We start from the raw sequence: 23,504 nt of genomic DNA on the forward strand, positions 1-23,504 counted from the left end.
TTATAAATAATTGATGAGGAGAATGGAATGCCAATAATAGAACCACTCATTTAGAAAGACAACACTTGTCACAAAATGTCCCTTTACCAAAATAGACAGACAATCTTTAGGGACCACCAAACCAAAGATGGGTATGTATGAAAATCTGGGCTGTCTAAAAGGTAAGTTTTTGACAGCCTCCTAGGTTTTCCAAAATGGCTCCATCTAGGGCCCTCCTCTACCCTCATCCTTTACAATGTGATGTTACAGCTTCTTCCTACAAGAGGTGAGGTCTGTTTTGCCATCCCTTGAATCTGGTTGACTCCATGGTTTGCTTTGACCAACAGAATGGAACAGAAATAATGGGGAGCTAATCCAGAGCCCAAGAAGCCTTGCAGTTCCTGCTCCCCACTTGGGGCCCTGCCACTAGCACACACCCCAGCTACCAGCCAGACAGACGTGAGGCCCAGTCAGTTCATCAGCCCTGCTGAAAGCCAGCTGCCCTCTCGGCAAGAGCAATGCCAGGGGCTAGGCTGGGTTTTCAATGAACATGCTACATAAACTTCTGAGCAAACATAAGATTATTTATTATTATCAAAAACATTTCTGATATTCTGAATCCCTTCATGGATATACTAAAAAATAATACTTCAGTGATTACTGGAGAGTAAATGATGCAAATTGAAATTGAGAGAAAATACTATTATGTGTCCAAGTTAACATGATATTTTATATACAGTCTTAGCTTACAATGATTCCACTTACAATTTTTTTTACTTAATGATGGTGCAAAAACTGGCATACATTCAATAGAAACTACTTCCAATTTGGAGTTTTAATCTTTGTATCACAAGAGTAGACAATCAGCCAGGTGTGGCAGTACATGCGTAATCCCAGCCAGCAATTCTAGAGGACCAGGAGTTCAAAGACAGCCTAGGCAACTGAGCTGGACCCCATCTCAAAAATTAAAAAAAAAAAAGTAAAGGACTATAGATGTCACTCGGTGGTAAAGTGCCCAGTACACTCCCCAGTACAAAAAAAAAAAAAAAAGTGTGTTGCTAAACTATGATGTTCAGTAGGTTAGGTGTATTAAGTAAATTTTTCAGCTTACAATATTTTCAACTCAGAGCACAACTCCATTGAATTGTAAGAGAAGGAGCATCTACATTTAAAGACATCTGTTTGAAGAAAAACAGGCTTGAATGAAAAAACAATCCAAAGTAAGAAGAGTGAAGAAAATAGAGATTTACTAACAGACTCCAGGGTGTAATGGAAAGCTGAGTTTATGTTTAGTTCTTTGTATAATTTTGTTCACAATGCATTCTATGATTTGTACACACATGGAAGAAGCATTAAGATTATCAATAAGTGAAGGATGCCTGAAAATGTAGCTTGGGGCACAGGTCCACTTGCCTTGTTAGAATGAATGACAGGACAGCCCAAAAAGGTTGGCGGGTGGGGTGTATGCACGAATCTCCCTAGCACCTGGAAGTAGGACACATTTAGGAACCATCCCAGGGCTGGTACTGACCTTCCCTAGGTGACAAAGAGGGTAAGAAACCTGAGTGGCATGAAGAGGGAGAACAAAGAAAGTCTGGGTGTATAACAATATGAGGACCCAGTAGGTGTCTTAGGACTTCTGGGGGCTTGCCTAGCATAAGTAAGGCCCTGGGCTCATCCTCCATCCAACAAAAGGAAAGGAAAGAAAAGAGGAAAAGGAAACAATTTTTAAAACTTCTGGGGCATCACAGAGCTGCTCTTTTTCCATGTTCCTTGACACGCGTCAGAATAAATTACTCAGGGTTGGCTCACTCGGTAGCTTGGTTGCCTCCTTGCTTCCACCAATCCAGAGTTGACAGCACTCTCTGAGTGACCCCATCTCCCTTGTACTTAACATCCACAGTGGAGAGTAAGACTGTAACAGGGATCCCTTCCATGCAACAGGGGTCCACTTAATGCTTTGAATATAAACCACTGGTGGCTTCTTTCAAAACTCACTTTTTTTTTCTTTTTCTTCCCTATTCTCCCTCTTCCCCTCCCCAACTGCAAGGAAAGCAAGATTGACATTCTTCCATCCTAAGCCAAGTTATCTGAGCTTCTGCTCACTGTCCACAAAAGTAAAGAAGCTCCAGGTGTGGAAACTCCAGACCGGGTTACAGAACAGCAGCTCATTCCGATGTTAACTGTTAATCAGATCTACTGATAGTGAGCCCTGGAAAACAGCCTTTGTAGCCTCCTTGTGAAAGCCTTCTGTTCCCCCTGGCAGTTAGAATGGCAGCCTCTGTTACTCCAGTCCTTGCCTTTCTCCTTTGCTAGTAAAGCAAGACATTTTCTTTCTTTTTCTCCAAATCTTGTCCTCTTTAAAGGATCCACATTGGGAACAAGTGAGACCAGGACAAAGGACAGGTAGCTGGTTATCAGAGAAAAGGAAATGCGCAGATAACACTCCCATCACCTGGTAGCTGACAGCCTGGGGGGATCACACTTTCCAACACAAGCAATCAGCCCCGAGATGGCTCTCTTCCTGCCCTTTTGGTCACATTTGGTCTCACAAGCTAGATAAGAGGAGGAGGGGACAGGAGAAGAAAGGAAACCTAAAAGCTATAAAAGGGGCAAGACATCCCCCACTCACTGGGGCAACAGCTTTGGACATCCTCCTCTCTGGAGGAGCATATCTCTCTATCTCTATCTCTCTCCTCTCCTCTCCTCTCCTCTCTCTCCCCGCCCCGCCCCTCCCCTTTCCTCTCCCTCTTCTGCCTTTTAAATATAATTTACTTTTCCATCTTGCCTCTGCATTCCTCTTGGGTGTTTAATCTTCAAATCTGGGGAATAAGGACCCTATCCTGATTTTCAAGACTGGTTCCACAAAGACCAAGCCTTTGGGTTTAAGACCGCCAGGAGTGGGAAGAGAGAAGCAAGTTGTTAATGACAACCAGACTGAGAAGGAGGAGGGCTCCCTGGATGGACCAGCTGAGAGGACTGATAATGTGTGCAGCTGATCCCTGAGGAGCACAGCGGCAGGTACCAGGAAAGAAAAGGAAAGGACCCCATGAGATGCTCAGGCCCCAAAACATGGACAAGTGGTTTATATATCTTACAAACATTCAATTAAAATTTGCTCTAAATTTAAAAAGATTTTTAAAAAATATAACATAAACCATGTTAGTGATTTTAATTGCCATTTTCCTCAGTGAGCTCAGATCCCAGTCACAAGGAAAGAGAGGGTGTAAACCTGCCATTCTCTCAGGAAGCCCGAGACTTTGGATGTCTCTCACTGTAAAAGCATCTTGCTTTTTTGCATTTTTCCAGTAAAAAGTGACAAAGTATACACCCCAAAGATGCTATGTTAGTGTAAGAATTATTTTGAGCTAAGGAAAATTTAAAAAAAGAAAACAAAAAAAATTCTAATCTCCTCCTCTTACTTCTGAAAATAGGAGATTAAAATTCCTGTGTGACTGAGACTTCATCTCACTCCAGTTAGAATGGCAATCATCAAGAATAGAAATAATAATAGATGCTGGTGAGGATGTGGGGGGAAAGGAATACTTCACACTGCTGGTGGGATTGTAAATTAGTAAAACCACTATGGAAACCAGTGTGGCACTTCCTCCAAAGATTGGGAATGGAACCATCATATGACCCAGCTATTCAGCTCCTCAATGTTTATCCCAAAGAATTAAAGTCAGTCTGTTATATTGCACACCCATGTTTACAGCAGTGCAATTCACAATAGCTGTCATGGGACCAGCCCAGGTGTCCATCAACAGATGAATGGACAAAGAAAATGTGGCAAATATACACAGTGGAGTCTTAATCACCATAAAGAAGAATGAAATTGTGTCATTTGCAGGAAAAAAGATGGAAATAGAGCACCCTGTTGAGCAAAATAAGTCAGACTCCAAACCTTAAGGATTGTATGTTCTCTCTCATATGTAGAAGCTATACAGGAACAAACAAAAAAAGACCTCATTAAAATAGAAGGAAGGCCAGCAGAGTAAAAATAGGGGACTAAGAAGAGGGAGGAGGGAAGGGAGAAGGGAGGTACTAGAGAATGAAATAGACCAAATTATGTTATGTGCCTTATGAATATCACAATGAATCTATTATGTACAATTATAATGTACCAATAAAAATTTTTAATTGTGTTGCATTATAAGAGAGAATTAAAATAATAAAACTGGTCCTCAGATGTTAAAAAAAAATCCCACATGAAAAATGCCCTCCCTGCTCCCTGTAACAGGAGGAAAGACACATTCTTCCACCAGGAGCCATAGCTGGGGAGAGCAGGGGACACAGATCTGGTTTAAAATAACTCTTGCCCAGCATGGTGGTGCATAACTCTATTCCCAGCAAATCAGGAGGCTGAGACAGGAGAATCGCAAGTTTGAGGAAAGTCTTGGTAACTTAGTAAGACCCTGTCTCAAAATAAAAGATCAAAGGGCTGCACATATAGCTCGGTGGTAAAGCATCCCTAGGTTCATTCCCCAGTACAATAAGAATTATTATTATTACATTATTATTATCTTTCTTACCTTCCTTTAGCCTCCCCATACAATTTAGTTACTTTTTCACTATTGCCTCTTTCTGTTCAACCTAATTCAAAAGTCTTTGGGCTTTGCCATGTCTTTGGGTCTTCATTTTCTTGTAAGCATTCAGTTGCTTTGTTCTCTTGATTGGTTTTGTTTTGGGAGAACAAGGGATTGGACCCACCAGCCCTATTTATTTATTTATTTATTTATTTATTTTACTTTGAGACAGAGGTCTCTCTAAATTGCCCAGGCTGGTCTCAAAATCCTCGTGCCTCAGCCTCGCTAGTAGCTGGAATTACAGGTGTGCACTTCTGTGCCCAGCTCCTGTTCATCTATTTTATGTCAATTTAATTCCCATGCCCACAGGGATGCTAAGACACCAGAGGTAAAGTTTGGTTCCGGTACACAAGCAACAATCCTAAGAGCAAGTCAACCCCTCTGTCTAGTTCTCAAAGAAACAGCACTCTGTCCCAATGCTGACGGAAAAAAAAATTGTTAACTTGGCTTTTTGAAACAGTATATAGGTCTTTGTCCTAGGAGGTTGTTCAAGAAATCAGCTGTCAAGAATGAAATTTTTTAAATCTGATGTACTCACTCAAGAACCTGACCTTCATTTATGACCCAGAAGCACTGCAGGAAAAGAGGGAGAGGGAGAAGGTCAATCAAAGACTCCTGCAACCAACCTCCAAGGGTCAACATGTACTTTAGTTAGCTTTTCCTCACTGTGACTAAAACACCTGACAAGTACAACTTTTTTTAAAAAATACAAGTTTAAAAAAAAAAAAGAAGAAGTAGACAAGTTTATCTGGGCTCACAGTTCAATTCATGGTGAGCTGACTCTATAGCTCTGGACCCAGAAGAGAAAGAGAAAAGCAGCTTGGAATGAAGCAGAGAGCTCTGCTCACCAGGGACAAAGTATAAAGCTCAAAGCCATGGCTCCAGTGACCCACCTACTCCAGTCAGTCATACCCCATCTGCCTCCAGTTACATTACCACTCAGTTAATCCCTGTCAGCGGATTAATCCACTGACTAGGTTAAGGCTCTCATAACCCAATCATTTCCCCACTAAACCTTCCAGCACTGTCTCACACATGAGCTTTTGTGAGTGACCCCATATCTAAACCATAGCAATGTGGAAAACCAGAGAAAGGGAACACCCAGTCAGTGGGGTGCTGGGAGCACAGGAGCCTGGTCCACTGGGATTGCAGATGCCACCTTCTGTGCCTCCATCAGCCCCCTGTTCTCCTTCACCGACTCTTTCCCACCACATTTAAAGAGCCTCTGGGGAGAGCCCTCCCTCTCCTCTCTTTTCAAATCTTCCTCTTATTTCCCTCCACTGCTGGATTTCTTGAACCTGCCTCATCTTGGTCCCCAACCCATCTCCCCTTCAGTCCACTACCATCTGGTTTTTCTTTTATTTTTTTTTTAAATATATATTTTTTTCTTTATTTTTTAGCTGTAGTTGGACACAATATCTTTATTTTATTTATTTTTATGTGGTGCTAAGGATTGAACCCAGCACCTCACACATGCTAGGCGAGCACTCTACCGCTGAGCCACAGCCCCAGGCCCTGGTTTTTCTTTCTAAAGGAACTGCTCACCTTGGAGGCCCTGATAATTTCTTGGTTGACAAGCCAATGGAAGGCTTCTGGATCCTTAACTTCCATGTCAACCAATCAGAGTGGACCGTCCTAAATGATGCCTTTATCCATATTCATGGGTTCCTCATCCATAGATTCAACTAACTATGCATGGAAAAAATTGGAAAAAACAAATTGAGTATGTACTGAACTTGTCATTGTTCCCTAAACAATACAGCATAGCAACTACTTACATGGTATTTACATTATATTAGCTTTATGAGTCATCTAATTAAAATATGAGAAAGGATGTACACAGGTTACATGCAAATACGACTACTATGTTATTTGATATAAGGGACTTGAGCATCTCCAAATTTTGGTATCCAAGGGAAGTCCTGGAACCAATGCACCCTGGATACCAAGGAACCATTGTATATGACTTCCTGTTAAAATCCCATTTAAATGTCTCATACGGTGACTTCAAACTCAACTCACTCACATTAGTCAAGGCCCAGTAGAAAACAGCCCGTGAGGGGCTGGGGTTATGGCTCAGTGGTAGAGTGCTCACCTAGCACGGGCAAGGCGCTGGGTTTAATCTGCAGCACCACATAAAAATAAATAAATAAATAAAGGTATCATGTCTGACTGTAACTAGGAAAAAATATTTAAAAAAAAAAAAACAGCCCATGACAAGTATAGCAAGTTTCACCTGGTGATAGAAAGGCTAGAAGGTCAAGTAAAGAGCCAGACAGTCCAGGATATCCCCAGAGCCAGGGCACAGAGGAAGCAGCCCCTGGTGAGGACAGGCCTCCAGAGGCAAAGCAGAAGAGCCTATGCAAAGAAGAGGGAGAAAGACATGGCTTCTCCCTTCCTCCTCACTCTGACCTTGGGTTGAACCTACCTGGAAAGCAGCAGCAAGGAATTCTGGAAGGTGGATTGTAGGTGCAGTCCTGGTGACCCTGACTCAGCAGTGGAAAGGCAGGGAGCATATCTCAAGCACACTGGCCATGAGAGCACAATGCCCACTTCTTCCTGCACCCCTAGACCCCTCCTCCTGCAAGCTAGACTTGACTCTTCTCTTCCTCTTGTTTCCTGCAGCTCGTCATCCACCCGCTGAGCTTGTCCATTTCTCTCTTCCTCACACACAGCCACCGCTCAGCTTTACTACTGCAGCGTGCACCCTTCTCTGCTCTCCTATCATCTCCAGACTCCTCTCTAATCTCCTCATCTTCAGCTACCTCCAGATGGAAAAAAAAAAAATTCTGAAAGGCTTACCCTCCATTACTTTGCTGCTTACAATCCTAAAACAGCTCCACAGCACACTGAAGTTCAAGTCCAGATTCCACAGCAGCTTCACTGTCTCTCTAGACATCCTGTTTGACAGTCCTTAGCCTTCTGGGCTCCAACCTTCCTCAGCGTCACTGCCTCAAATTCCCTGGGGCAGCTCTTGAGTGTGGACCTTCGCGTGGTCTGTTTGCTCCTTCTACATGGAACACACCCGTATCCTCCTCCCTCTTCTGACATTCCTTCTTTGTGTCAGCCTTCATGTCCTTTTCTCCAGGAAGCATCCCCACTCTTCTTCTTGTGTGTCTCCCTGCACCTAACATATACCCCTGTGGGAGAGTTGCCAGATTGAACAACTAAACCATGCAGTTTAACTGGCCATCCTGTACTTTATCTGGCAATCCTACCTGGTAAGCATTTGTTCCAGAGTATTGCAAATGAAGATTTACATTTTCATTTCCCAGTAAGTTCCAAATCCCTTGAGGATAATGATCCGGTCATAATAGTTCTCCATTTGGCTAAATGAATAAGTAAATGCACAAGCAACTTGAATGGATGGATAAGTGATTGTGAATGGGTATTTTTACATGAAATTCTATAGGACTTGCTGGGCACAGTAATCTCAGCAACTCGGGAGACTGAGGCAGTAGGATCACAAGTTCAAAGCCAGTCTCAGCAACTTAGCAAGGCCCTAAGCAACTCAGCAAGACCCTGTCTCTAAATTAAAAATAAAAAGGGCTGGAGATATGACTCAGTGGTTGAATGCCCCTAGGTTCAATCCAGAGGAGACGAAGGAGAAGGAGCAGGAGAAGGATAGAAAGAAAATAAATTAATAACATCAGGCCTAAATCGAAGAGATGCTTCAGAGACTAAGAGGCTGATGACCATTAGGCAGAGAGATTGGTTCTAGGTCAGGCCTTTGGGCTCTAAGAGAGGAGCTTAATGGAAGGAACTATAACTAGAAGGAAATGACAGGATGGGTAACTAGAAATGATTAGGTAATGCTTTTAGCCTCAACAAAGCTAACAGAAGAATATGAACGAGTTTGTGGGGCTGCTCACTGGCCGACAGTTCCCAGAGTCCTTCATCCAGCTCTACAATTTGTTTGCACTCTTGTTGCAGAGGTTGAAGATGGTGGAAAACAGCCAGAAGGGTGAAACTGATAATTTTAAAGTGTCTTATTCTTTTTGTATCAGAGTGATTTTCTAATATAAAGTATAAATATTGCTACTATATACTTATACCCATTATATAAAAACCATTTAAGTAACAAATATGAAAGAACTTGACAAGGTAGAAGAAAAGCAAATTTGAGCACTCTCTGTCCAAAGGAGCAGCCTCCAAAGCTTCCAGACCATTGTTACCACTTGAATGCAGGCCTCATTAAGGAAAGGCAGGAATTGAGAGGATGATGCTTCCTTTCATTCTTTTTAAAAACGACCATTAATTTAATAATAATAAGGTATTAAATATTTCCAACAAAACACAACCAAGAGTTCATTCTACAGTAGAATCAACATGTACCACCAGGGTGAGTTTCTCTCACCCTGAAAACCTTGAGCAGATGTTGATTCAATTACCCTAAGTCTGTGATACAACAGCAATACCCAAGATGTCCAGTGGGGAGGGAGGCTGTACAGATACAGGAAAGCACTTGTTAATTTGCTTTAGGAAGAAATCTTATATCAGTCAGGCATGAATGTATATTACTTTCCCATGGTCATCTATACTGTCATCTATATTTTTAGTAAACATTTACTGAATATCACTTAGAGAAGTTTAGTGGTTGATATTGGGAAAATTCTGAAAATGTGGTACATTCAGTGCTGAAATACAGCAGGTATGCATCTTTGCTCTGTATCAGTGGTTTATATATTTATCTATATCTATCCTCTTTGGTTTGCAATCACTGTCCAAGCCCCAGCCTTGCTGGCCTCAGACCCCAGCAGGAAAGCGTCCCAGGCCCTGCAGTGAGCTACTGCTGAGGTCTTACCTGACTTTTTGTCCATGGGAACCTGCTGTCTGTTGGGGAGTTTCCCATAGGCGCCCTCCTGTGGTCACTTGAGGAAACTGCAGCCTCTGCGGAGCACAATATGAGTGGTTCAAAACACCAACTCTCCCAAGAAAAAGTCAAGTAATAGGTGTCTCCCCAAGAAAGATGCCCAAATTTCTTGGCTCTCTCCTTAAATTTCTCTTCTTGATAACTCCTACACGATCTTTCAGGACTCTGTTTAAATGTCACCTCCCACCTCCAATCTGTACTGGTTGTCTTTGACTTAATTGTCACACTGTTACTTCATATATTACAACCATTTATTTGTTTACTGTCTGCCTCCCCAACTAGGCTGATCAATGACGGTAACAGAAATTTTCTGACAAATTACCCAGGTTTCAACATGGTTCAGATGGCATTGGCTCACCCACTTCCAAGGGAGGACCTTGATTTATTTCAGCCAGTCAGCATATCCTTACCTCATTGGTTCAACAGTGAGAATCTGACTAAGCCGGCCCAATCAAAGCGCCCCTCGGTACTCCTGCTAGGAGGGTTGAAATACATACCTGTTGCCATTACCTGGGCAGCCTATATAAAGAGAACTGCCCCTGCCATCTCAGATCATGCAAAAGGATGTGAAAGAGGGTGAAGTCCCAGAGTCAGGAAGTTGGACCTCCGGAGGAAACCGGACCAGAGGTTGGCCTGCCTGTGGCCTTTTCAGTATATCAGCCAATAATATATATATATATATATTTTTTTTCTCCCTCTAGTCGGTTTGGATCAAGTTTCCTATTTGCCCAAGGACCTTCCTCAGGGAAGACACTGAATAACTCTATTGAATAATGGCTGCTGGGAGATCTGGGGATGTTTTAATGAAAGAGGTGTCAGCTAGAGCCTCAATTTGCTTCTTTTTCTTAGAAAAGATGTAATATTTCCCAAAACTCAAATGCATCTGAAATGCAACAGCATTTCCCCCCCTGGCATATTTCATAGCAAGTTTGTTTCCTATGCTTATTAACCAGCTCAACTATCCTTTCCCAAGAACTACTCAAGATTTCTGCTTCAAACTTGGAACTTTCAACCTCAAGAAACCATGGTTTTAAACTGGGGGAAGAGAGCAGAAAGCCTCTAGTTGTCTTTTACTTTCCTGGATAAAATATCCACCCCCCCACCCCCCCCACATACACACACACACCCCTGCACAAATAAGCTGCAATGGCTTACATTTCTTATGCTTCAACTTCAAGTCTCATTTCTCCGATATTTAAGATAACTTCAGCTTCTTACCTGACTAGATGGAAGCCAAAAACTTTCCCCCCTCTTGGGTACAATTTTGCTGAGCTAGAATCATCTGAGGCAACTTTAACTTTAGGTATGTTATATGACATCTTTCAAAGTATAATCAGGCTGTGTGGTTTGAGATCTGGCTACTTGATTAAAGGTATGTGTCAACAAAGGGCTGTACTTCTAAAAATATTGAGACATAAACAAACTTAGACAAGGAAGGAAAATTCTACAAGTTGAATACCCTATATCCCAACCAGAGAATGCTTTTTCTCTTTTCCTGGTTCACTAAAAGCACACTTGCCCAGACTATTCATATTTTCAAAATATGTTTGTTGCTCTCAGGGCTTCTGGAATACATACCCTCCAGCTATTAGTTTTGGACTTCCCAAATGTAATTTTTTGCACACCTTTGTTTCAGGTGCTTTTTTATTTGGGGAGAAGAGGAGGAGTTTGTAAAAAAAAAAAATAAGCAATAAATCATTTTACCTTCTCCATCAAATAATTCCACTGATAATATCCTTTTTTTTAAAGAGAGAGAGAGAGAGAGAGAGAATTTTTAATATTTATTTTTTAGTTCTCGGCGGACACAACATCTTTGTTTGTATGTGGTGCTGAGGATCGAACCCGGGCCGCACGCATGCCAGGCGAGCGCGCTACCGCTTGAGCCACATCCCCAGCCCTGATAATATCCTTTTTATGTAACTTATATGCAATCTATTTGATTGCATATTTACAGACTCTCAAAACATCTCCCCAAAACATATTAATCACAAAGACAAGTAATAAATTGACAGTGGGGACATCTCATAGAAGAGGTGAACCAAGACACTAAGAGTATTACCAATAAGACAAATCAACTGAGGACACAGTAGCACTTCTGCAAGACTGTAGATTAAATGTATCACTGCTCAATTTCTGATTTGGGTTATTTGTGCTGTGGTTACATAAGAGAATGCCCTTTTACTTAAGAAGTAAACACTGTATAGAGATAAAGGGGAACACAGTCTCCAACTTATTCTTACACACTTCAGGAAAAACAATTAGAATATATGGAAAGAGTAAATGCCAAAGTCTACGATGCCTAATATGAAGAACTGGTGAATCTAGGTGAAGCATATACAAAGAGTTCTTCATACTGGTCTAGCAAATTTTCTACAGGTTTGAAATTATGTCTACAAATTTATTATACAAAGATATTATGAACAATATATAAACACACAACTCAAAAATAAATTTATAGCCCAGTGCATCAACCTAAAATCCAGCCTATTTTCTTCAAGTATTTTTCACTAAGACACCATCAGAGACAGGGTCTGTAGATCCATCAATCTATCTTTCTAGTAACTTATTTTTTCACTTGAATAAACATTTGAGGCTTCCTTCAACCTAATGCAGTTTGTTTAAAAACTCAAAGAACAAATTCCATGACCCCAAGTGAGGTTCAAGGCTGTTAATGTTCTCCTGCACTACCTAGCAATCAGGGATACTTTCTGGAAAACTAGAGAACTTTTGTGGATGTAAACTTTCTCTAATATGCCTACTTCCTTGTTTTCTTAAAAAAAAAATCCAATTTACATCTCTAGGATTCCAAATATACAAGCTCTTGTTTCTGTCACATCAAATGAACTGTTATTCTTTAGCTTCTTGTAAAAAAAATTCAATAAATCTTTGCTCACTGTCAGCTTTTGTCTCTCCCAACAGCTCTTTGATCGAGATTTTCCATCCACTCTGGAATAATCCAGAGGTAATTAGAACTTCTTACCTGCTTTAGCCCAAAAGGAGCCAATTTATCACAAACTGTCAGGGATTCCGATTTTAAATTGCCAAGAGCCCAATTACCAACAGAGGCAAGGAATCTTCTTTCTAATTAAAGTGATTGATTTCTTAGCAGACTCAGTAGTATTTCACTTTTTAATTATGCTCATTCCAATCAAATGTAAGAAAATTCTCATTTTATTTTCCTTCCAAAGAACATAATACAACAAACATTTATCATGAGTGATACAAGGCCAGGCCCAGCAATGCCTTTGGCAGAACTGGACATCTAATCTATCAGTGGGTCTTGTCCATTTTTACGAGCCTTGGTGGCCGCTGCTTCAGCTCCAAAGAAGGGTAGAGGGATAATTATGTTTTTTCATATAGTTCACCCAGGAGCACACCAAACCTTCCAGCATCAACTATGTTGTGACAAAATGGCAATGGGTACTTCAATAAACAGTCTAGCAGGGGCATGGGGAGTTACAGACAGAACCCAGTCTCATTTCTTATGCACAGAACTGGGGTACTGAAAACAAAGCAGTGTGTGGAGGTAAACCTCAGAAACAGGGGAACCAATTTGTTTTTTCTCACTGGGATGGCATTAGAACAATTATGTGTTATAAAGAATTTCAAAAGGGAAAAATACAACTTCAGATTCAGTTCAATGAAATACAAGGAATCCAAGGAACACAAGGCAGCCCCTTGCACAGCCTCTGAAAGCCCCAAGGACACATTTGTCTACCTGGCTTTTAATCTTGAATGACAGAGCAGCCGGTTCTCTCCTAAGGCCTGCCTACCAGCTGTCTGCATCCTTATCTCCCCTTCCTCCTCTTTCCACATAGTCAGCAGACTGGCATCAGCTCATTCCTTGAGACAAGGGTCGAGTGTTACACTCTGATGACTAATTTCCAGCAATCTGTATTCAAAACTTACTCCTGTGGCCAGATAAGTGGATACCCTTTGTCTATAGGAAGCTACTCACCATTTTCCAAAAGCTTGCATATTTAGGTAGTTCTAGGGAACCGCTAAGATTTTAAATTTCCACATTCAACCATGGAACCATATTTGACCATTCTAGTAAAAAATGAAATTGTATACTAAACCTTTGATATTTTAGGAAACAAGGGCTGGGGATGGAGCTCAGTGGTGGCGCACTTGCCTAGATGCGTGAGGTCCTAGGTTTTATCCCCAGTACTACAAAAAAGAGAAGGGAAAAAATGAAATTTAAGAAAAAAAAATCGACGTGTTTGAGATTGTCTCTCTCTCTGCCTTTACTACTCTAGGCTGGGTATGCAACATTCAGGAAGACCTCCCTTAGGACCTTCAATTCATTCAGCAGACAATTATCCAGCACCTCCCAAGGGCAAGGCAGGCTGTCAGGGGCAGGAGAATCTCGACTCCTTCTCCACTGCTTTACAGGGAAGAAGACAAGTGGCCACCTCAGTAGAGTGAAGAACAGAGCTGGAGATGCTCTGATGGGACAGAAGGGTCACCATGGTGAAAACTAAGGAAAAAAAAACAACAACACTTTCAGTAAAGACATGAATGAGGTTGAGGCTGCAGACACCTTGAAGGAAGTTTGGCTTACTGAGTGCAGGAACCCCAGGCTCCCTTGGTGGCGTCACAGCATGGCAAATCAAATGCCCCCATTCCAAGAACCATGAACATAGGAGACAAGGGGTCAGGCCAGATGTGATGAAGCTGTGACTGCCAGGGTAAGAGGCCTGGGTTCTTTATGAATGAACAAGGAGAACAAGGGGAAGTCACAGTCCAACTGGCTGCGGTGGGAGAGGACAGGGCAGACGAGACTGCTGAAGCAATCACCAGGGTGACACAACAGAGCTGGCCCTGACAGCAGGATGGAAAGAAGCACAGACCGAGCAACGCAGCGCTGGCAGAGATAACAGGGATTTGCAGCCGCATGTGAGGAAGGAGGCACAGTGGACGCCAAGCACCACTACTGTAGGTGGACACTTAGTCAGATTCCATGGACTGGCTGGCTTTTACTAAAAGGTTTACTATGATTATCATTCACATCAAGCACTTGCTTTAAACTCTTAAATATTCCTGAGATAAGAAGCAGTTATTTCACCCCTCCTTTTAGAGATGAGAACCAAGCCCAGGAGTCTGAGACCTGACCAGAAAACTCAACTAATAGTGCAGAGACAGAACAAGAAGTCAGTGGAGTGCTCATTACACAATCAAACATGACAGAAACAGAGCTCAAAACTGTCCCACTGGCATGTTTCTGGGGTAAGGGGGACAGAGTTCATAGAACTTTACCCGGTGAGCTGGGTCAGAAGGTGGTTTGCTGATAATGTCTGTTCTAAAAGCAAATGGAAAACTTCCACACTGCACTCAATTTTTAAAACACAATTGCACAAGATTCAAGTCTTACACCTTAGATTAAATTACACTATCACATGCTATTTTTAGACTCTAGTTTTCTCATCAAAACATCTTTTTTTTTTCCTAAAGAGAGAGAGGGAGAGAGAGAGAGAATATTTTAATATTTATTTATTTATTTTAGTTTTTGGCGAACACAATATCTTTGTTTGTATGTGGTGCTGAGGATCAAACCCAGGGCCGCATGCATGCCAGGCGAGCATGCTACGGCTTGAGCCACATCCCCAGCCCCAAAATGTCTTAAAATAGAAACATTTGTCTAAAAGTCAGGTAGAAGAATCATTCACAAGGCTTTATTACATCTCAGGATTTTAATGTTCTTCACATTCAACATAAAATACTGACAACAGATACATAACAGGGGAAAAGACTCCAGCAAAGATCTTCTGGGAGTCACAGTATTGCTCTGGTCACACAATACAAAGAAAACCACCAAGTGTACACAGGATAAGGGAATCTAACAGATTTTCAGTTTAATGGCATAAATGAAAAACATAACACAACCATTTCTTCCCCCTATTGAAAGGAAGAGTCAAAGCAAATTGTGAAACTTCTAGATTCTTTCCATGGAGCAGGTTCAAAGGGGAAAGGGCTGAAGAGGGGGTACAACTGATCCTAATACAATGCTGTAGTACACAAGGTCAGGGATTTAACAAACTCTAAGCTTCTATATATCACTGAGAACCGTTTCATTAGAAATATAAATGCACTGAGATATAAATGAAGTGGTATTAAAAACAGACCCTACTATATAAACATTTATACAGTAAGTCACTTATCTCTTCAAGAGAATAACAGTATAAAGACCTACAGTTTGCCCTTTTGCCTGGCCCTCCACATGCTCACCAAATGATCAATATTAACCTTAACCCATTATGTTCCATGATCCCATTTAGGGAATACCTAAAAAACTTAAATTGAGCAACAAATGTACCACCTTTGATAACTTTGAAATAAATATTTATGTTTTTCGAGTTCTATTTTGTTGAGAAAAGTAATAGGTGAATGATTAGTGATAATATTAATATTAATTAATGATTATCATTATATGTTTAATGATAATAAACTATATAATAAGCTTTAGGTTATGATTTCCAACCTAATTTATGCACCTGTGTCAATTTCATTGAAATATTTGCAGAGTTGAAAACTTGGGAATAATGGGTTAATCAAAGCTGCAGAACCCAGGAGACCCCACTACTCCCAGATTCTGTACCCAGAGGACCCCCACACACCCTCCATAACTAATTGCAACTGGCATAATTAAGTCCAAGCAAGTTCAAATACTGAGGTCTAGCTAGAAAAAGTAGCAGCAAAGACAAAATAGGCTGGAATTCATTAGAAAAGCAAGAGGAAGATTTTTAAAAATACTTCCAGTTTGAGTCAGAATTGAGGTGACCAGTAGCTGGTGGTTGCATCAACTGGGCAGAGCTGTGGATGTCTTGCTGTTGTTCTTTGAAAATGGAATCTATAATAAGCATGTTTATTTGAAGAAACTTAACCTGTCTGTCAAGTTTTTGTAGCCATTCCCAATTACTTTAAACTCTGTATACATTATACAAAGGCAGAGAATAGGTCTCTTTCATAGCTGATGCATCTCCAAAAAATTTTTCATGAAGGTGGCCAAGGTTTCAACATCTTCAGTGGTGACAGCATTATACAGAGAGACCCGAATGCCTCCCACAGACCTAGAATGACCAAAACAGATTCAATCATTAAGAATGAGAGTATCAGCTGGGTGCAATGGTGCACTCCTGTAATCAGCATCTCAGGAGGCTGAGGGAGAAGGAACACGAGTTCAAAACCAGCCTCAGAAACTTAGCAAAGCCCTGTCTCAAAAAAATAAAAAGGGATGGGGATGTGGCTCAGTGATAAAGCACACTTGGGTACCAAAAAAAAAGAAGAAGTAGAGGCTGGGGGTTTCAATGGCAGAAAACTTGCCCAGCAAGAAAGAAGCCCTGGATTCTATCCAACAGACACACACACACACACACATCTAATTCAGTAGCAACACAACTCTGCCTAATCATCACTCCTGAGAGCTACAGCACTGGAGGCCAACAGTGCCCAACCTCCCACCTGAAAACTCCCAACAGGTGGCATTTAGCTTCCATGTCTGAGTCATTAGAAAAAAAAAAAAAAAAATCTCCCTTATGCAGTGAAAGTGCTGCTCACACCTGGACTAATTCAAACTATTCACTCTTGATAAATACAAAAACTACATAAGGGGAAGAAAAGATCCATGGATGAAGATGGTGACCGTGGGGCTCGGCACCAGGCCACTCATGATCCTGCTGCAACAGCCAGACTGGGATGTGCAGCTCGCTGCTGCTGGTGTCGTGTGTGAGGACATTTATTTTTTTGGAGTATGTAAAATTAATCCTCTGGTGTTCAGCTGGAGACGCAGCAATGTTCTAACAATAGAAAGAGTGGTGCCAGCCTCATCAGACAGGACGGCTGTAAAAGCAGTTAAGAGATTTTCAAAGGTAATTTTTAACAAAACCTCATAGAAGCTGTGACTCCACTGGAGCCAGGGAACTGTGCCCTGGGTTCTATAGACAGGAGGAAGGAATACAACTGAGACAACTATTTCCCCCAAGTTAACAAAACTGCTCCTCCAAGCTGAGCAGGCTCCCAGATGTGTTTTGTTTTGCCTTTGAAAAACAAAACCAAGCCAGGCTTATGGCCCATGCCTGTAATCCCAGTGACTTGGGAAGGTGAGGCAGCAGGACAACAAATCTGAAATCAGCCTCAGGAACTCAGTGCGGCCCTAAACAATTTAGGGAGACCCTATCTCAAAAATAAAAAATAAAAACAGCCGGGATATGACTCAGCAGTAAAGAAGTACCCCTGGGTCAAATCCCTAGTCCAAAAAAAAAAAGAAAGAAAGAAAAAGAAAAAAAAAATCTCTGAAGCATCTGGTTTGGAGGTGTACTCACCTATGGCCTTTCAAGGAAATCATATTGAGTTCAAGTGCTTTATCGAGAAATCTTTTCTCTAAATCATTGTCTCCTTTGGCATTGCCAATGCAGAATGGAATATTCATCTTGCTTCTATTTTGGGGCTCCACTGGGCATCTGAAAAACACATTTCATATTCCAACTACTTTTCTGAAATGCACAGGCTATCATTAAGAAACTTACAAGTTCTTAAAAACCATTTTCTAGATGCAAGCAGACGATTAAAACAAAACCAAAAATCTGTCCCAGGACATTTATAATTTACCTAGACAGACCAGACTCTTGTAAGATTTGTATTTAATTTCTGTAAGCCTCAGTTTCCTCGGCTGAATATTGGGAATAATACCTCTACTGCAAATTAGTTGCAATGATCCAAAGATTCAACAGGTAGGAAGGATCCAACACAAGGGTGCCATATAGCAAGTGTTTAGGACCCTTTCTCTGTTCAGATGCAGAGGTATATTTGTCCTAACAGTGTTTGGAAGGCTTGAAAATAATGAGGAGCAGTTTTTAAAGGGTTTGTCACCCTGTATTGTTCTAAGCTGTGTGACCTCGACCAAGTTACCTCCCTCCTGTGCCTCACTTTCCTCCCAGAACAGTGAGAACACTATCAGAACCTTTCCTCAAGAGTTTATATATTAAATAAACCAAGTATTAACAGAGAATTTTGAGGGCATAATTAAAAATTTTTTAAAAGATTTGGGTGCAGTGGCGCACACCTGTAATTCCAGCAACTCCACAGCCTGAAACAGGAGGATTGTAATTTCAAGGCCAACCTCAGCAACTGTGAGTCCCTAAGAAACTTAGCAAAATAAGAAATAAAAAGGGCCAGAGATGTAGTTCAGTGGTAAATTTGGTGCCCTGGGATTCTTCAATCCTCAATACAAAAAAAAAAAAAAAAAAATGTTTTTGTTGTTTTGTTTTAACAAGGCAAGGTCAAGTTCTCTACCTTTTGATTCTGGCCTGGCCTTGTGAGTTAGTTTGGCCAAGGGACTGCAAAATAAATAATTCTACCTCACACCAGCTTCTTTTCTCTCCATCTTCAACATCACTGCCACTTACACAAGTCTGAGCTAGCAGAATGGAGGTAAGTATCCCAGCCAACAGCCAGCACCAAGTGCCAGACATGTGAAACCACGTTAAACCATCTGGCAGCAGCTTAATCACCAGATGCCTTCAGTTTTGAGGGCTCCTGGGACCAGCAGAAGCACCCAGCTGAGCTCGGCCCAACCTGCTGACCCAAAGAATAATGAGCACGGAAAAGGGTTAAGTTAGTAAGTTCTGGAGTTTTCTGTGACACAGAGATAGGCCACTGATATACCTGGTGCAATTTAAAGCAGCATCCAGAACATATCAATGCTATATAAGTATCTGTTAAATGCAATAAAATTATCCTTTTACTCCCAGCACCCTGCCTAAGGCACACAGAGACTCTCAAAAATGAATGAGGAATTTTTTGTCTGGAAAAGATTAGTATCTGACTTCAGTATCTGATTTGGAAGATAAGCAGCCAAAATTATTCTCCACTGACAACCAGAAGAGACAAATGGAAGATGAGTTGAACTATAACTCCAGAATGAAAGAAAGGCAGAACATATGGCCCTCTCTCCCTTTTCTTAAGTACATCCTATTTTATTCTTATACTTCTATAGGCAGGATTCACTAAAATTAAACAGCAAATAAATGAAGTGGGAGAAGCCCCCTTCTGGCACAACCACGATCCCTATTACAATTAATGGAAGTCAAGTACACACCACCAGGAAGAGAGGCAAGAAGGGGAACCAAGCAACTGCAGCAGACTCGGCTCAATTCCAAGCCCCCCTTCCAGAAGACAGCAAGTTTCATAGCTGACATTTAAATTAAATATTCAGTGGCTACCCTCTTTTGATATTCTGTGCCTCAGGCTCCCAATATGAGGCTCCAATCAGAGAGGTGAACCAATAAAAGAGCACAGTTAAGATAAAAAATTACAAGAAATTAAGGATCTGTAATTAGAGTTCACCTCCCCAGCTTACCCATCCTATCATGAAAGTAGGAGATATCACAAAGCAATAATGTCATAAAAGATAGAAATTAAAGTTGAAGTCGCCATGCAACAGACATTTACACAGCACTCGTGACCATGTTGCTGAAACAAGTGTGAGGGAGAAGGAAAAGATCAAGGGGAGTTAACTGATCCCAAACTAGTGAGAGATGCTCTGCAGGGAATTAACAGCTCCATTCAAGAAGGACCAAGAGCCATAACCTGTGGATTCAGAGCACAGCAAGTAATTCTGCTGAGAAGGCCCACAGGTTTCAGAGGGGCTGTGGGAGATGCCAAGACAGGGAGAGGAAGAGGGAGGGCATTACGGCAGCTCCAAGGCACAGAGGCAGCGGGCAAGTTCTCCAGCTTACTTGGGGTGTGGGGTTCCTGGACAAGGTAGCAGGGGAGAGCTGCAGGGCCTGGCCCATGGAGGGCCCTGTGGATTCACTCTGCTGGGAATTAGACCAGGTCCTTGAGCAATGAACAAGAAGTTTGCACAACAGATCTGAGTTTGAGAAAAAAAAGAACTAGCAGAGACTGAGGGTGAAGAAACTGGGAGACAGAGAGACCTGCTGGAAAGTGCTTACCAAGAACTTTCTAGGTCAAAAGAAACAGGGCCTGTCCCAAGCCCAGCCCTGGGGAGCCTCAAGCCATCCTAATTTAGGGAATGCTGCATTAAGTGGCCTGACCAGGCTTTTTACTGACTTCCTGGGCCTCCTGTGGCATGAATCCCCAGGGGGAGGTCATGAAGGGACAGTTTCTCCCAAACATATCTTCTGAAAACCCTTCCCACAGAGGGGATTAGCATTCCAGAGAGCCCTCGCACCCCCAAAACACCCCAAGTACTCCCCAGGGTATTGGAGGAGGGGTACGCGTGAGGGAAGGGGCAGCTTCAACAAGAGGTACTTGTCTCACAGACGTGGTGAGGGTCAGGGGTACCAGAATGTCAGGTCAGTGGACAAGGGGTTGACCCACTTATTTCAGTCTGTCCCCTCCAAAAGATGTGTCAGAAATGAACACGTAAACAATAGAGAGTACAATACATGAGAGAAAAGCCCATAAAATAGTCATAGATCTCCATGGTTTAAAACCTTACAGTCTCCACTTACACAAATCAGAACTATCTGCCTCACACCACACTAGTAAATTCTAATTAGTCAGAGAGGTCTGAGCTGGATGTTCACATATGAATACACGACCAGTGTAGCTCCACATCATGTCCAACCACAAGAATGGGAAGTTATACTCCATGCATGTATGATATGTCAAAATATACTCTACTGTCATGAACATCTAAAAAGGAAAGAAAAAGTTTGAAATATATATATTTTTCTCTCTCTCTCTCTCTCCCCTCTCTCACTGAAATATATTTTTTAAAAAAAGGTTTAAGATGGATGTAATCGTGCATGCCTGTAATCTCAGCAACTCAGGAGGCTGAGATAAGAGGATGGCTGGTTAATTAATTTTTTAAAAAATCAATTTTAAAACTGTATGTGAATAAGTACATTTTTTAAAAACTACTTTATGTGATTAAAAAAATCTGAGTAAAATTATGAAGATTTACCATCCCTTCCCAGAGGTGGCTATCAACAATAAGCTGGTATGTGCTCCTCCGTGAATTTTCAGATATATAAACATGAACACGTGTCAAAATAGGTATATATGTATGCATATGTGAACATGTATATACTTATGTGACATTTACATATACAAATGTGGGTTTCATAAACAGACTAACAGCCACATCCTTTTCTACACTTTTCTCCTTTTAGCCCGTTGGCATACACAGTCATCTTCCAGTGTCTGCTCAGACACCCTCACTCCCAGTGTACACATTATTCTTACTGTCTTAGTCAGCTTTTTTGCTGCTGTGACCAAAATATCTGAGAAGATCAATTTTAGAGGAGGAAAAGTTCATTTGGCACTCATAGTTTCAGAGGTCTCAGTCCACAGACTGACTCCATTGTTCCAGGCCCAAGGTAAGGCAGAACATCAAGACAGAAGAGGGGGGCACAGGAAAGTAGCTCGGGACATGACAGGAAGCAGAGAGGCTCTGCTCACCAGGAACAAAATGTATTTCCCAAAGGCAGCCCTAGTGACACATCTCCTTCAGCTACACCCTGCCTGCCTACAGTTACTGCTCAGGTCATGCCTATCTGGGATTAATGCACTGATTAGGTTAAGGCTCTGACAACTCAATCATTTCACCTCAAAACTTTTTGCACTGTCTCACACATGAGCTTTTGGGGGACACTTCATATCTAAACCATAACACTTACTATGCATTGATCCTACTAAACTTCCTCGAATCCCCACTGACAGGCATGGTGGCAGCGCTCTGCAGATTTTTCACCATCCCATCCTATAGTGGACCCACAGCGGCTCAATTCTGTGCAAACGGCTGCATCCAACAGGATTCCAGAGTAGGGTGGCTGCTAGACATAATATCTCTGGCAAGTTTGCTTTGAATTTTGATGGATATTGCAAACTTTGCCCCAGATTTATTCAGATTAATACTTCCATCCAACTGTGGTCCTTTGCCAGCACCAAAGGTTATCAATTACTTTTTAATTTCTACCAAAGGTAAAAAAATACACTTCATGATTTTAATCTGCACTTCCTAAAGAACTAATGAACTTGGGCATTTTTTGGTGTGTGTTAGCCAGCTGTATTTCATCTGGATTATTTAAACCAGAAGCAACACCCTTTGCCCTAATTTGTACTTGGTCATCCTTTTCAGTCATTTGTGGGTTCTTGCCTATATTAAGGATGGCAACCTTTCTGTTATATAGTGCAAAACTTTTCTCATGTCTGACATTTGTTTTTGTTCACTATGTAAAATTTTAAGATTTTTGTGAAATTAAATGTCAGTTTTTACTTTATTGCTTTTGAGATTAATAGTTTGTTTTTAGTTAAGGCTTCTGTATTCCTAAACTTAAAAAAGACTCACCAACATTTTTTTTCTTGGTATTATAGACTGAACCTAGGAGGAACCTAGGGGCACTTCACCCCTGAGCTCCATCCCCATGTCCTTTCATTTTTTAATCTTGAGACAGGGTCTCACCAAGTTGCTGAGGCTGGCCTCAAACTTGTGATCCTCCTGCCTCAGTCTCCTAAATCACTGAGATTACAGGTGTGCATAATTGCAACCAGCTTAGAACTTTCTGACTAATTAGATTTATTTTTGAGTATGGCATGATGCAAATAATGCTAATTTGTTTAAATTAATTTGTCATGGCTTCAAACAGCATGTTATGAATATTTTTCAGCTAATTTAACATGCAGTTGATTCCCAAGTAAGCATGGGCATTTATGAGCTTCTTTTTTGTGGGGAGGATGGGGTTCTGGGGATTGAACTCAGGGGCACTCTACAACTGAGCTACATCCCCAGCCCTATTTTGTATCGTATTTAGAGACAGGGTCTCACTGAGATGCTTAGCACGTCACTTTTTGCTGAGCTGGCTTTGAACTCCCAATCCTCCTGTCTCAGCCTCCCGAGCCACAGGGATTACAGGCATGCACTACTGTGCCCAGCCATTTATGAACTTCTTTAACTCACCTATTGTCTACCCCTGTGCCAGTGCCCCTGTGTAAATTAACAAGGCTTTATATAACTATAATAGATAATGTGCTAAGTTCATCCTGTACCATTTTCTATTTTTAAAGTTTTTAAGCCATCCTTTTGCTTTAACTTGAACAGG

General features: G+C 41.5%; 1 protein-coding gene across 1 annotated transcript in view; it reads right to left on the reverse strand.

Annotated features, from left to right (window-relative positions):
* Positions 1-15,136: 15,136 nt before the first annotated feature.
* LOC308642369 (phosphoserine aminotransferase-like) overlaps positions 15,137-23,504 on the reverse strand; it is a 28,269-nt gene continuing 19,901 nt past the window's right edge. The window contains 2 exon segments of the mRNA XM_081281247.1: positions 15,137-16,508; positions 17,760-17,897. Coding sequence (XP_081137373.1) covers positions 16,403-16,508; positions 17,760-17,897 — 244 coding nt within the window. The 3' untranslated portion in view covers positions 15,137-16,402.

Source organism: Spermophilus citellus, assembly GCF_964194105.1.
Source record: "Spermophilus citellus genome assembly, chromosome: 2".
In the NCBI taxonomy this organism is placed as follows: domain Eukaryota; kingdom Metazoa; phylum Chordata; class Mammalia; order Rodentia; family Sciuridae; genus Spermophilus; species Spermophilus citellus.